The sequence below is a fragment of the Scyliorhinus torazame genome, chromosome 14 (genome assembly GCF_047496885.1).
Source record: "Scyliorhinus torazame isolate Kashiwa2021f chromosome 14, sScyTor2.1, whole genome shotgun sequence".
NCBI classification, from domain to species: domain Eukaryota; kingdom Metazoa; phylum Chordata; class Chondrichthyes; order Carcharhiniformes; family Scyliorhinidae; genus Scyliorhinus; species Scyliorhinus torazame.
In genome coordinates this window covers 56,862,631-56,878,450 of record NC_092720.1, presented here as the reverse complement: position 1 = coordinate 56,878,450, position 15,820 = coordinate 56,862,631, and the positions used below count along the sequence as shown (strand labels likewise).

Genomic DNA, 15,820 nt, shown 5'->3' with positions numbered 1-15,820 from the left:
GCTCTAATTTTTTTCTCTTGATTAATCTTTTAGTCATTCTCTGCCGTTTTTTATATTCTGACCAATCATCTGACTTGCAACTCACCTTGGTGCAGTTATATGCGTTTTCCTTAGGTTTGATGCTTTCTTTAACTTCTTTAGTGAACCAAGGAAGGCAAGTCCTCCCTTTAGAATTTTTCTTTATAGTCCTCTATCTCGGGCTAGCCCACAAATGACCTTATTTATTAAATAAAATGTCATAAGTTTCCAAGATGTGATTTGAACTCAGAACCTCTAGATCAGGGTTTTTCAAACTCAGGCTTGCAACCCGCGGGTGGGTCAGAGGTGGGTGTCGGGAGCAATTGAGTGTGGCATTCCCGTTGGGAACTCAGGCTTGCAACCCGCAGGTGGGTCAGAGGCGGGTGTCGGGAGCAATTGAGTGTGGCATTCCCGTTGGGAGAAGTGCTCAACATCCGCAACCAGCTTTTCAGAATGCCGCCCATGATTGGCCTGCGAACGCTGGAGTCTTCCTGCCAGAAGTGGTGGCACAGAGCAGGTCACGCGCCCAGCACGTACACTGACATTACGTGTCCTGTAGGTCCTAAATGGAGAGATTCCTCCATTTTGTAGCTGCCAGCATGCAAGCAACAGGATTGTATGAATAACTGAAGATGGATCATTTTGTAATCAGGGAGAGAGTGCGAGAGACACAAACAGGCCACAACCTCACAATTGAATCTAATGGAGAGAGCGTCTTAAGAGAGTCCACAGCAGGACAAAACAGTGCTGATGTGGGCTGTATCCAGATGTCCAGGGCTCTGTGTGTTATATGCAGAGAAGTACTTGCAAATTAAATTTTTTAAACTTCAAAGACATTCGAATGGCGAGTTCGAGGACAAACCACTTGATTCTTTTCAAAGGATGCAGCGGGAACCTAAATCATCAGCTGAAGTCCTTAGCAGGAAGGTAACATTGAATGAGAAAGCAAGTGAGATCATGATGACCAAGCAGTCTCACCTGTCACATTAAAGGTAAGCGACAATGGTATGTCGCAAAGGTCAGCAGGCGTAGGTCATGAAGGTCGGCAGGCGTGGGTCGTGAAGGTCAGCCGGCATGGGTCCCAGGAAAAGAAATTTGAAAGACACTGCTCTAGATAATCCAATATCACAAGTCATGATACACATTACAAACTGTAAAATGTTTCTTGCTGAATAGTTCATTTCATTGTTTCTTTTACTGTACAGGGTTATGCTACTGAAGTGGATAATCAAGAACTGGCTCCTCTGATCCCAGCTGCCCTTAAGAACAAGAAAGAAGTCTTGTTTGGAAATCTTTCAGAAATCTATGATTTTCACAATAGGTGATAATACTTTTCAATTACATATAAATAACTTAAATTAATGATAACATTTGATCTTATTTATTTTACATTGTATATCAAAGGTATCAATTTTGGAAATGAGAAACGTAAAATTGATTGTTGTCTGTGGAATATTATAAATCTATCAGGAGAAATTATTTCTGATTTGGTTGTATTCTATTTGGGAGGTAGTGGTGTTGTGCATTAGTAATCTAAAGACCCAGAGTCTTGTTCTAGGGACCCAGGTTCAAATCCCAGCAGGGCAGATGATGAAATTTGAATTCAATAATAAAAATAAAATCTGGAATTAAAAGTCTAAAGATGACCATGAAACCATTGTTGATTGTTGTAAAACCCCCACCTGGTTCACTAATGTCATTTAGGGAAGGAAATCTGCCATCCTTACCTGGCCTGGCCTACATGTGACTCCACATCCACAGCAATGTTGTTGACTCTTAAATGCCCTCAGGGATGGGTAATAAATGCTGGCCCAGCCAGCAACACCCACATTCCATGAACAAATTTTAAAAAAATTTAAACTTGACCTGGATTTCTGAGATGAAAAATTTGCATCTTTATTTTCCAACTGCTAAATTACTGCTCTTGATCAGCCTTTTCAGGGAGGCTACATTCAAGGTGTGGAGGCTATATATTTTCCCTCTGAGAGCAAGAAGAGAGTTTGGAATGAAATATAGTATTAATTTACAATGAAACTACACTGGCAAAGGTGAAGGCTGCTTGCCTATTCAATGGCTGTTTCTAAATCACTGATAGAACACAGCTATCTTGAATAATTTGTCTTATAATAAAACATAAGTGCCAAATATTTTTCATTAACCCTTATTTCTTCAGGTGCAATAAAGCCCCATGTTGTATCTGTAAAATCTCTGATACTTTGACAAGTGTATTGATCAAAGGTTTCCAGGTGTCCTTATGTACGAGATGAACAAAGGACAAAACAGGTTAACGGTTTAACTTAATTTTATTCACAATTTTCTCACTCAACAAAGTATGACTCGGACTCACAGCCGAGCTCTAGGTTTTACCCACACTTCGTGAAGGAGGCTGGCCAGGCTATGAGCACTCGATGTGGATGTCTTCTTTGGGCTTCGAAACCCCGGGTCCCTTCTTCTTGTGATGGTTGTGCTTGGGCTTCCAGGTTATCGCTAAAGACCTGGTCCAAATGTTCCTTCCTTTATACTGGTCTGCTAGCATTGAGTCATAGGTATACACCCACAACTGGCAATTGTCCCATCCAAACCCCAACGCGTTCATGGGAAAGACAGGATACTCCTGTTTATCCAAAGTGATTCAACCAAGACCCATTGTCCTCTGAAACACCCTCGTCTGACCAGCCATCAGTTCATTATGGAGTCTGATGGCTTCTTTTGTCTGTCCTTCATCCTGCTCCAAAGTTGATCTCCTGTGTCTGGAGGTTCAGTACATATTTATAGCATGGCCACATTCTTTTGTGTAAACGTGAGTGGGAAATTACAAAGTCCATATAACAATAACAAGTTTATTTGTTGAATTGAGTGCTCTTGCAGACGGCCAGTTCAGCCAGGGCCTCAAGTGGCAGTTTCTGTTCTCGGCCTATGTGTCTTGTCAGCCTGTTCACAGTACCACATTCCCCCCTGTGATCCCATAAGTGTAAACGCATGGGATCACTAGTTTGGGAAACCCTGGGCTGGATTCTCTGATTCTGAGACTAAATGCTGACGTCGGCGTGGGAACGGTGACCTTTTACGACCAATAAAATGGTGCAAAATGGCCACCGATCCCCTGTGTTAATTTTTTAAAAATTTAAATTAAAAGTATCTTCCAGCTCCCACCTGCCATTCACACCCACTACACATTCCCCATGCCCCGTCCATTCCAACCTATGCAACCTCATATTCCTCTATGCCAACCCATGCCCCTCTATTCACTCCCAAGGCCATTCATATGTCTTATTACCAACCACATCCCTATGGCCCTTCATAAACATATGCCAATTTAATGACAACTCAAATCAATCTATGCCCACCCCCTTTAGTCTTACCCCATCCATAGCAATTCAACTAGTGTTCTTTGACAGGTTGACAATTCTTTGATAGCTTTTACAATTCCTTGTCAGCTTGACAGTTCCTTGAGAGCTTTACAGTCATTTGACAGCTTTGACAGTTCTAATGAGTTTATACACACAATCATGTTTACTTTTAATAGTGCCTTTCCCAAAGATGTTCCAGGACCATATCCAAAGGGGTACCCTGGCTATCCAAATGAATCCATCAAGTTCAGACCTCCTTTAATCTGCACATTTTGAATTTCACACTCCTGCCCTAACAAAATCCCATTTAAGTGGAGGCAGCTGGTGATTTAAATAACCCGCTACCTTTGTAAAGTGCACATACTCGAACCCCGGCCTGACTCCAGTCCCATCCCGCAAAAATAGGAAAACCATGTTAGGGGGCAGTACTTAGAATTGCCAACCATTTCTGGAAATTTTGCTACAGCAGAAAGCTAGGCCAGAGTTAACTTTTCGACTCGGATGTGGCTCTTCAGAACTGAAGGGAAGTGGAAATGTGATGATTTTTGTGTTGTTGAAATGAGGAATGAGAAGGTAGAACAAAGAGGAAGGTCTGGGATAGGTTAGAGTGCAGGGGGCTTTCTGTTTTTATTATAGTGAAATAATGTTTGTACCAGATTGTTGTGCTGCCAAGTAATAATGCGACATGCTGTGCCAATTATATTCCAAATATTTCAGACAAGATATAGGCTTGCAGTATATTGGAACAAGGTGTTCTTGCGTTGCAGGACATCGAAATTGGATAGCCAGCCAATCGGTCTTGCAAGCTGCATACACGTTACATTGAATGCCCAGCACTAAAACGGACCATTTTGCTGAGCTGGTTTATACTGCTGTTTATACTTCACATAAAACTCTCCCCACTCCTGTACATCAAACCCATTAGTATAACTTTGTATTCCTTTCTCCCTCAAATGTTTACCCAATTCACCCTTAAATGCATCAATGTGATTCAGCTCAAATACTTCTTTTGGTAGTGAATTCCCATTCTTGTCACTCTATGAGTAAAGATGTTCCTCCTAAATTCCTATTTTGCATAATTGGTGACTATCATAGATTTATGGATCTAGTTCTTGTCTCCCTAAGTGGAGCAGACATTTACCTCAACATACCTGTCACAGTCTTAAACATTTCTATCAGATCACCCCAACGCTTTCTCAATTTGGAGTAAAGAGTCCCAGTTGTTCTGTCTTGCCTGATGTTAATAAACTCTCAGTTCTGGTATCATCCTTGAAAATCTTTTTTGCACGTTCCTCACTACCTTTATGTTCCATATATATTGAGTCCAATACTGCTCAGTACTCCAAGTGTGTTCTAATCAAGGTTTTCTAAAGTTAAAAATCATTTCTCTACTTTTCAATTCTAACCCTCTAAAATTGAATTCCAGTACTTTGTTTTATTTTAATGGTCTTATTAACCGGCTTCCCTACTTTCAGTGATTTGTGTATCAGTGTTCCTATGTCCCTGAGCCATTCTCACCTCATGTGGACTCTTATTGTTCAAGGAGTCTGTGGTGTCCTTCTTCTTCCTACCAAATTGCACCACCTCACACTTATCTATATTGAAACTCATTTGCCAATTTCTCGTTTCTTGTATTTTATCACAATTCTTCTCAGTATTAAATACAGCCACTAATTATTTTGTCCTCAAATTTTGAAATTGTATATGAAATTCCGGAGTCCAAATCAGTAATGTAAATGGTAAGCAAACTGGTTTATAGGGACACAAGTGAATTCCCAGTTAATGTCCACCATCTGCCTACAACGAAACACTCTGGGCGCGATTCTCCGCTCCCGCGACTAAGTGCCCACGCCGTCGTGAACGCCGTCGAGGTTCACGACGGCGCGAAACGGCCCCGATCTCGACCGATTCAGGGCCCGAAAATGGGCTAGGATCGGGGCCGCGAGAAACTCAGGGGGTGTGTCGCTAAAGCAGCGTCATCAGCGCGCGTCGGATAAAAGCGGCGCCGCGTCATCAGGCGACTAACTGCCGTCACCTGCTCATGCGTGGTTGCCGTCCTCCCCGAGGCCGCCCTACAAGAAGATGTCAGATGGATCTTGCGGGGCGCGGAGGAAAGGAGGTCCTCCTTCAGAGAGGCTGGCCCGCCGATCGGTGGGCACCGATCGCGGGCCTGACCTCTTTTGAGTGCAACCCCGGTGAAAGAACCCCCCTCGCCCCCCCCACAGGCAGCCCCCCCCCAGCTTTCCCGCGCTGTTCCCGCCAGCAGCGACCAGGTGTGGATGGCGCCGGCGGGAAGCCGTCGTTTTGGGCAGGCCGCTTGGCCCATCCGGGCCGGAGAATAGCGGGTGTAGCGGAGAATCGCCATTTTGGGTGTCCCGGCCTGCGCCGTGCAGAACTCGACGGGGCCGTACTCGCCACTCGGGTGCATCGCGGGAGGGCGTCGGACCGGCGTCGCGGGGAAAAATGGCGCGCCAGGCGATTCTCCCAACCGGCGCGGGAACGGAGAATCGCGCCCTCAGTCTTCAGGAAGACATATTTAGACTGGTGAAATTTAATGCAAAGATGTATGAAGTGATTAACTTTGGTAGGAACAATGAGGAGAGGCAATATTAACCAAAAGGTTCAATTGTAGAGGAAATACAGAATCCCGTGGGTGTACAGCCTTGAAGGTGACAGGAAGATTTGAAAAGGCTGTTGAAAAGGCATACAAGGCTTTATAAATCGAGGCAGAGAGCCCAGTAGCAAGGAAGCTCTGCTACACCTTTACAAAGCACTTGTTCAGACCCCGCTGCAGCATTGTGGCAAATTCTACGAACTACATGATACATTTTTGTAAGGCTTTAGAGCAAATGCAGAAGAGATTTACTAATACGGGATGATAAACTTCAACAAGTGGCAAGATTCAAAACAGAATGTGATAAAGGAAACATTTACAGAGTTTTAGAGAAGTGCAATCATGTACTGATTAGATAGTCACAAACAGGCATGATGGACCAACTGGCCGACTTCTGTGCAGTATAATTCTATGACTCTATGACACCAGAGGGAAATTAAAAGCCAACTGTGGCCGTGTTGAACTGAATCACATATAGAAGAGATTGTGTAAGAATGGTTGGTTCCTTCTCTGAAGGGCATTTATGGGTGTTGATGACAATCCATCTGCTTCATGATCACTTATTTCGAAACTGAATAAAAATTCCCAAACACTACACTACCATGATTCGATCTCAACTTACTTCGCCCTCTTTCTTCTGCCTTCACTGATCCACAATATAAACTCTGATTTGCCACAGTATAAACTCTTCTACTCATATTCACAGCCACCACTCGACCTTATCATCTTCCATAACCTATGGCCTCTCCACCCCCATGGTCCTGATCATTAACAACGTCATCTCCCACCACTTTGTTGTGTCCCTCCACCACTGGCATACCTCGGCCACCTTCTAACCACACTTCTGATCAAATATTAAACCAAAGGCTCTTCTTCCCTCTCAGACGAATGCAAACAATCTCATGGTCCTACTGAATTTCAAAGAAGGGAGGGGGAACTGTCCCAGGTGTCCTGACCAATATTTATTCCTCATTCAACATCACAAAAACAGATTTTTTTGGTCCTTCTCACATTTTCTGTTTGTTTTGTTGTGGTTCCTACATTACAAAAATCGCTACAAATCAAAAGTTAAATTCAAGCCTTTCTTTCTTTGATCCTGAAAAAACTTCTGCCAAGTCACTTACAATAGCAAGCTCCCAGCTATCTAGCCTTCAGTTCTTCGGTCACCACAATACTTCTTTAGCTGTTGATCTACTCAGCTATTCATCACCTTCTCCATTGACTTCCTGGGCGCGATTCTCCCATGCCACGCCGTATGGGAGAATCGCCGTTCGCGCCATTTTTTTCACGTGGCGCCAGTCCGAAGCCGGCAGGCGATTCTCCGTGGAGCGGAGAATCGGCGCCATATGCGCTGGCGCATGCCGGTCGCGGTGCCGGTCGCGGGCCGCTGTCCGGGGCCAGGCCGCCGATTCTCTGGCCTTGATGTGCCGAGCAGCTGCGCGGAAATGGCAGAGTCCCGCTGGCGCCGTTCACCCCTGCTCGCAGCCGGCGGGAACTCCGTGCATAGGGTCGGGGGGCGGCCTGTGGGGCGGGGAAAAGCGCTCATTCACCGGGGGGGGCCTCCGATGGGGTCTGGCCCGCGATCCGGGCTCACCGATCGACAGGCCGGCCTCTCACCCCCAGGCCTACTTTGTTGCGCTTCCGGCCCCAGACCCCCTGCGCCATGTTGCGTCAGGGCCGGAGCGTTCCGTGAGTCTACCGCGCATACGTCGGCTGGCACTTTGCAACTGCGCATGCGCGGGTTGGCGCCGCCCCCAGTCTGCGCCAGAATGTAAGGCTGGAGCGGCGTGAACCGCTTCACCCCCTTTGTCCAAGTAAAACCATGCAAAAATTATGACTTTGACCAACTCATCAAGCCTTTTCAATTGTACCTTCCAAACTCACGACTACCGCCTAGAAGGACCTTGGCAGCAGACGCATGGGAACACCATTACCTGCAAGTTCCCTTCCAGTCCTGGTTTGGAACTGTATCACCATTCCTTTAACATTACTGAGACAAAATCCTGGGACCCTCTCCCTAACTGCACTGTGGATGTACTTACACCGCTGAGACAGTTCAAAATGGTGGCTCATGAGGCAAATCATAACGGGTAACAAATACTGATCTTGTCAATGACGCACAATCCCATGAAAGAATAAATTAAACATCAGCCAAAACATCCCACTAATCCAGGACCATCCTGCAAAACAAGGATTACACTTCCTTATTTTCACCAAGACTAACACGCTTACCCAATATCCCCTGCCCCTAGCATTTTCACTTCCACCAAGAAGCTTAAGGATTTCTTCATCACTCAGTTTGCCACTATCTGTAACTGACTCTGCTGCTCCCTCCTTTTGTATTGTAAGCCAAATCTCTCCCTTTCCCAGAACTAACCACTGTTTTAACCCAGAACACGTCTTATATTTCTCTTCGATTTCCCTTTAATCCACCTCTTTTGATTCTGTTCACAAGACCCACCTCATGCACCCTTGACCCTATCCCCACTAAGCTGATGACCACCTAGCTTTCTATCCTAGCCCCCATTCTAGTTCATATTGAAAGTGGTTTCCACTCCGCGAATACTGCTCCTTCCTTTCAAATCAGCAACACCCCTCCTCAAAAACCTATCCTCAACCCCGTTGTCCTTGCTAATCACTACCCTTTATCCTCCAGAACCCTTGGCCATGTTATCTGCGACCATCTTTTCCATAATGCCAGGTTTGAACATATCCAGTCGGGTTTCAACTGAGTCAAGCGACTTTACAGAAGTATAAAACAAGGAAAGATTATGAATCCATAAAACTCAGAACTTACACTGTTAGCACTGCTGTAATACTGTTGTGTAGGAGCACAGAGAACCACCTTCTCTTTAAGGTACCCAAGAAACTTTAATAGAATAAAAATCAGGCAGATTCAACAAAGAGTATGCAATCCACTCTGCCACATTACATCCCAGGCAGTGAAGGAAACCTTCTTCCCTATTTCTCCGACCCAATTTTTCAATCTAAAGGAAAGTGAATAACCAAAGGGAAAACTCCCAAGAGAATCTACGCGATGAAGTTTCTCCCTAATCTCAGGGCAAGTTTGTAAGAGAAAAGTTCTGAGCCAGTTCAGGTGAATCATTACATTTCTCTAGATAGAACATATTGCAAGAAATATTGTGCCAATAACTCTATGCCTTTATTAAATGACATGTGCTCTTTCTTTTAAGGATATTCCTTAAAGAGCTTGAAAATTGTATGGAAAACCCTGAACTTGTAGGAAAATGCTTTTTAAAAAGGGTAAGTAAATCACTTCCATTGCCAATTTCCAGCAGATATTTTTTGAGAAAACTAATGAAGATAACTTTCAATTTCGGAGCGTGTGGAAAACTAACTGTAGCAAATTTACCTGACCAAGAAGCCTTTCCATTGACTACTGCCAGTATTTTGGATTCACTAAGGTAGAAAAATAACCTCATGATCTCAAGCTCCCTTTAGAGCGGACTATTCTGTATACTATGATTTAATAGTACATCTCCAGTTGGGAATTTGCAGAAAAGGTAATGGGACAATTTTCTTTGGATCAGTGTCTTGGACATACGGATTTCCCAGGTGCAAAGGTTAGGGGATAGAGACAAATTCTCAAAATGCTGGGGCTCCACCCCATTATACCATTCTAGGATTCTGAGGCTTTCCATGAGTGGCAGCGTAGACGTAGCACCTGCAACAGGTGCAGGAAAAACGTGACTGTTTAAATGAGGCAGGAGGTGGTGACACAATCCTCCACATTACATGATCTGAGAGGGGTAGGCAAAAATGCAAAAGGAGGCTTGAAAAGACATGTATCACCTTTTTTTTACATATTCCCTCAGGATCCTGGGGTCTGTTTGCCTCCTCCCTGCTGTTTTCCAGCAGAATCCGGAGACGCCGACCAGGGTAACCACTGGCACTACTGAAACCCTCTGGTTTGCAGCAGTGCCAAGAGGAACAGGCGTATTCCTCTGGGTCCTGTGAAGAGTCTTTGGGCCTCACCAACTCTGACTTTGTTCCTCCCTTCTCACTCTTCTCACTGGCTGGAGAAACTCCCCCCAGCGCCAATCATACCCAAAGTTGTTTACTGATATCAATGCAGCCCAGGGCTCAATATTGGTCAGAGCAAACAAATTTCTAGGCACTGGTCTCTATGGTAAAATCAAACATATTGAAGCAAATTTGGTAGGACTGCACAAGTCTTCTTTAAATCTAGTATGCAGATAACCATAAACTGGATATTGTTAGTCCGGTATGCAACTCTGCAAAGGGAGAATACAAAAATACGTTCTGGATCAGAGGAAATCAGATCCACATTCAGGAATCAATTCAACTAATACCTGGAATGGGTGAGTTTTCTTACGAGGAAAGGTTGGACAGGTTTGATTTGTATCTGCTGGTGTTTAGAAGAGTAAGTGTCTTGATTGAAACATACAAGAGGGGTCTTGGCAGGGTGGATGTGGAGATGATATTTGCCCTTACATAGAACATAGAACAATACAGCGCAGTACAGGCCCTTCGGCCCACGATGTTGCACCGAAACAAAAGCCATCTAACCTACACTATACCATTATCATCCATATGTTTATCCAATAAACTTTTAAATGCCCTCAATGTTGGCGAGTTCACTACTGTAGCAGGTAGGGCATTCCACGGCCTCACTACTCTTTGCGTAAAGAACCTACCTCTGACCTCTGTCCTATATCTATTACCCCTCAGTTTAAAGTTATGTCCCCTCGTGCCAGCCATTTCCATCCGCGGGAGAAGGCTCTCACTGTCCACCCTATCCACTTGTGGGAGAATCTGGAATTAGGGGGTCACTGTTTAAATTAAGGGGTCCCCATTTGAAATGGATGAGGGGAATTTTTTTCCCTCAGATGGTTGTGAATCTTTGAAACTCCCTTCCTAAAAAGGTGGTGGAAAGAGAGTCTTTGAATATTTTTTAAGGTAGAGGTGAATAGATTCTTGCCAAGCAAGGGTTATAGGGGTAGAAAGGATGCAGATCTGAGCTTACTATCAGGTCAGCCATGATCTTATAAAATGGCGAAGCAGGCTCGAGGGGCTGAATGGCCTACTCTACTCCTTGTTTGTTTGTTTGTATATGCTTAAAAGTCCAGCATCGGCAATAAATAAATGTATCTATTCTACTCTTAGGCCGGGACTTTCCGGCCTCCCTATGACAGGTTTTCTAATGGAGGAGGCGGTTCACCATTGGCCACCGGTAGGATTATCCAGTCCCCCTGAAGTCTACCGCGAGCCCACCCCACCCCTGAGAAACCCATCATTGCGGGGAGTGGGGGGGTAGGGTTTGCCTTCAGCAGGACCGGAAGGTCCCATTGGTAGGAAGGGCCAGAAAATCCCACCCTTATTACGTAGATCATTGTACATCACTAATTATTCTAGTTAATCTAATTACATGTTTTTTATTTGTCAATTCTACCCGTATTCCAGTATATTCCAGCCAGCAGGTTCCATTTTTATTATCAAGAAGGTTTCTAACTTTTGTTCAACAGAAAGAGGATTTACAGATTTATGAAAAGTATTGTCAAAACAAACCACGTTCAGAAGCTCTCTGGAGACAATGTGGAGACTGCCAATTCTTTCAGGTACAAATTTTATGTTAGTATCATTCTGGGAATAGTGTTGCAGCAGGCTTCATGTAGCACATAACACAACAACATGCACAACAGCAACTCCAGCAAAAATAACTTGGCAGCCATTCTGCTGGCTTTGCAATGTTGTCCACTGTTTCCACATCGTATCTCTGTCAGAGATTGCTGCATCAACTCTCTTTAAATTTTCCAGTTCTGTGATACTTGCTGAACCCTTCTGGTCTCTTGCGCTTTCCCAAACCTCACCCACCCTACCCCCTTACCCACCTTACTCCCTCGCCATACAAGGTGAATGAGCTTCCTGCATGGATTCCCCCTGCTGCTTTCTCTGAGGTTTCCTGCACTAAGTCAGTTCTGTGGGAGCCTTGATCAGAAAACTGCCCAGAAGCTCTCCCGATCTTTATACCAAAGGCCTTTTTTCGGAAAGTGGACACAATCATCTCTGACTTTGTATGGGCGGGGAAGGTGCCGAGGATGGGGAGGACCCTGCTGCAGAGGCAGAGGCAATAAATAAATGTATCTATTCTACTCTTAGGCCGGGACTTTCCGGCGTTGCCAAACTTGCTTCATTATTATTGGGCGGCGAATGTGGACAAGGTGCGGCGGTGGTGGGAAGGAGAAGGGGTAGAGTGGGTTAGGATGGAGGAGGAATCTTGTAAGGTGTCTAGTTTGAGGGCTAAGGTGATGGCAGCATTGCCAATGGCTCCGAGTAGGTATTCAGGGAGCCCAGTGGTGCAGTCCACGGTGAAGATATGGAATCAGCTGAGGAGGCATTTTGGGGTGGAAGGGATGTCGGTGCTAACGCCGCTGTGCAAGAATCATGGGTTTGAGCCGGGGGGATGGATACTGTATACAGGAGGTGAAGGGAAGTGGGGCTGGTCAAGGTGAGGGATTTGTATTTGGAGGAAGGGTTCGCCAGTCTGGAGGAGCTAAGGGAGGAGGTAGAGCTGCCGAGGAGTAGTGAGTTCAGTATCTACAGGTTAGGGACTTTGCACGAAAGGTCTGGAAGGGGTTCCCTAGATTTCCGGGATACACCCTACTGGAGCGACTGCTGCTTCCGGATGTGGAAGGGGAGGGAAGAATTGGGGATATATATAAGTGGCTGGGGGAGCAGGGAGGCGAACGGGTGGTGAAGATCAAGGAGAAATGGGAAGCGGAGTTGGGAATGGAGATCAATTGGGGAGTATGAAGTGAGGCACTGCGAAGGGTAAACGGGACCTCCTCTTGTGCAAGGATGAGCCTGACACAGTTTAAGGTGGTGCACAAGATGCATATGACTCGGGCGAGAATGAGTGGGTTCTTTCAGGGGGTAGCAGATGAGTGTGAGAGGTGTGGGCGGGGGCCCGCGAATCATGCGCACATGTTTTGGGGTTGTGAAAAAATGGGAGGATTCTGGGCGGGAGTGTTCGTGGTCTGATGCACTACCAATTACGACGAGACGAGAGTAGAGAGTAATCGAGGCTTTATTAAGCAGAGATGTGTAGCCTCCTGCAGCTGCTGCCGAAATGGCTGCAGCTTGGAGAGCCCACACATTTATACTCCGCCTACTGGGCGGAGCCAGCAGGCAGGGATCTACCCCCGTACCTGTAGTACAGGAGCCTTACCGTATTACATCTCGTATATGATATATACAACAGTGGTGACTACCACACGGTCTTAGCCAGGATAGTGGATGAGGGAGTGGACTCGGATCCTTTGGTGCCGATATTTGGAGTTTCAGAGAAGCCGGGGCTCATGGAGAGGAGGAAGGCCGATATCTTGGCCTTCGCCTCTCTGATTGCACGGCGACGAATTTTGCTGGAGTGGCGGTCGGCATCGCCACCGGGGGTAGCAGCCTGGTTGGGTGATCTGTATGACTTCCTGCAGTTAGAGAAAGTATGAGTTAAGGAGCTCAGCAAGGGAGTTTGAGAAAAGGTGGGGGATGTTTGTGACCGTGTTTGAGGAGCTGTTCGTCGCAGGGGGATTGGGGGGTGAGTGATGGGGAGGGGGAGATGAAAAAGGAGAAAAATCTGTACAAACTGTATAGTTGATTGTTGGGAAGAATGTTTCCCGGGGTGTTTATTTGCTGTCACCTACTTTGATACAAGTTTGAATAAAATGCGTTTTACAAAAAAGATAACTGCCCAGAAATATCAGAGGACGGTAGCCTGTATATTGTTGTCTCTTCGGGGTCGGAATTAGGGGTTCTGACCCTGAATGGAAGATTCAGTGATGGATCCGAATATTCCTATCTCCGGATCATTGGAGATGTGACTTGCGACAAAAGATGTATATCAGGATCCTGTGGTAGGCCGGACGCATGGACAGATATAGGGATTGAACTGCAAGTTTAAACTTTTGATGGGTTGATTCCAAGTTGCCCAGGGCCCTCCTTAGATGTCTCCAGCACGGAGTCTAGAGCAGAGACTTGGCCAGGCAAGCAGGAATTACTGTGTACTTAGCCTGGAAATGTTTTACAGTTTAAAAGCTGGTCCAACAGCTGGTAACTCCGCAATCAACATCCCCTACCTACTCCATTGACTACCCGACGACACCGCCATAATTACTCACCCAACCACTCCCTGAACATCCGATGTCCATTGGCCCAGACTGACTATACACCCAACCACCTGGCTACCCACCCCGACCCAGCCTGACCACCCCCGCTTGATTACCCACTCACCCATCTACCTACCTCATTCACCGACACATCTCACCCACCCACCTATCTTACCCACTGACCAACCTACTTACCAACCCCTCACCTATCTCACCACATATTCCCCCCGATCAACCCCACCCACCTACCTAACCATTCAATCACTCATTCATCCATCCATTCACCCATTCATTCATCCATTCACTAAGCCACACCATGAGAAGATTTGGACCTCCAAAAACTTACCTGAATATGGCAGCAGGTGCTGTAAAAAGGTGGGTGGGGATGTCCTCCCCTTCCCCTGATACCACTCTCTGGACTTAGGCAGGAGAGGCTGCACTGCCCAGTTCTGTATCCACTGGGATCAGAGGATCCTGGAAGAAATGGGTCAGTCAAATCTTCACAGGCAGTGACAATGCACCCAGCATTGCCGTTGATTGTGAAGATCTAGACCATTGTATAACCATGGATAATTTAAAATGCATACAACGAGAGTATGGCATTGAGATAGATGATCAACAATGATCAAATTGAGTGGCAGTATAAGCTGGAAGGGCTGAATAACCTATTCCTACTCCTATTTTCTATGTTTCTATGTTAGAGAATTGCCATGAAGTCTCTATGAATTGAAGATCCATATTAAAAGATGTAGGTATATACACCATGAAATTCATAGGGCCCGAGATTCCATTCTTCCATACGAGAGGAACACCAGGATCCTAAGATTCCAGAGATTCCAATGTTAAATCAGATCACAGGGGTAGATTTTCCTGTCTCGCCTGCCACGGGAATTGTTGCGGATAGGACAGAATGTTTGACTGGCCATTGAAAGATCCATTGACCTCAGGTGTGAATTTCCCATCTCGGGGGACCGGGACTCTAAATTCCCACCCACAGTGGCTCCAATAGTTGCAAAAATGAAATGTTAAGATGATTATTTACTGACCATAGCTTAATCAAATTCCTTTTAGATTCTGAAACTAATAAAATAATTAGATATTGAATATAGGGCTGCAGGGCTGCCTAGCCTACTCCTGCTCCCAAGTTCCTTTAATTCCCTTATGTGGCCGGAATTTTGATCACACTGTAGCGCACAAAGACTCCATGAGACGAATGGAGTGAAGTCGATGAGGCTTTATTAAGCGTGTCTGTTCCCCCGCAGCTCGATAGTAAACTGGCCTGCGGGGGAAGACTCCGGCTTCTTATACTCCGCCTTCAGGGCGGAGCTTGAGGTCAACGGCCAACCAGGACCCGGGATCTGTCAGCCAATGACATTAGGGCTTCCAGTCCCACATGACCCCCAATACATACTACCACATTCACCCCTTGTCAAAAATGAACCCAGCGGGGTGATGCTTCGTATGGTGGTAAGGGTTTACAGGGCTGGTCCTGGGAGGATAAAACATTCACATGGCAATACAGTATTGGACAATTTCGGCCTGTTGCAACTATTTACAGAGGGTATAGGAAGAAAAGCAAAATGTTCTTGTGAACAGTCCATATTTGTTTTACATCAACGCCACGAGTCGGTCGGGCGGTCTGGTCGTCCGTGTCGATCGCCTCGGCCCCGGCGGTGGTGGTGGTGCTTTTACCA

The 15,820-nt window shown here is 45.8% G+C and overlaps 1 protein-coding gene across 7 annotated transcripts in view; it reads left to right on the top strand.

The window, feature by feature from the left end:
• Window positions 1-15,820, top strand: part of mcf2l2 (MCF.2 cell line derived transforming sequence-like 2) — a 650,277-nt gene that overhangs the window by 477,890 nt on the left and 156,567 nt on the right. For all 7 annotated transcript variants that reach the window (XM_072474222.1, XM_072474228.1, XM_072474225.1 and 4 more), the window contains exons 17-19: window positions 1,224-1,339; window positions 9,177-9,246; window positions 11,490-11,582. In XM_072474222.1, the coding sequence (XP_072330323.1) occupies window positions 1,224-1,339; window positions 9,177-9,246; window positions 11,490-11,582 (279 nt within the window). The remainder of the gene's footprint in view (window positions 1-1,223; window positions 1,340-9,176; window positions 9,247-11,489; window positions 11,583-15,820) is intronic.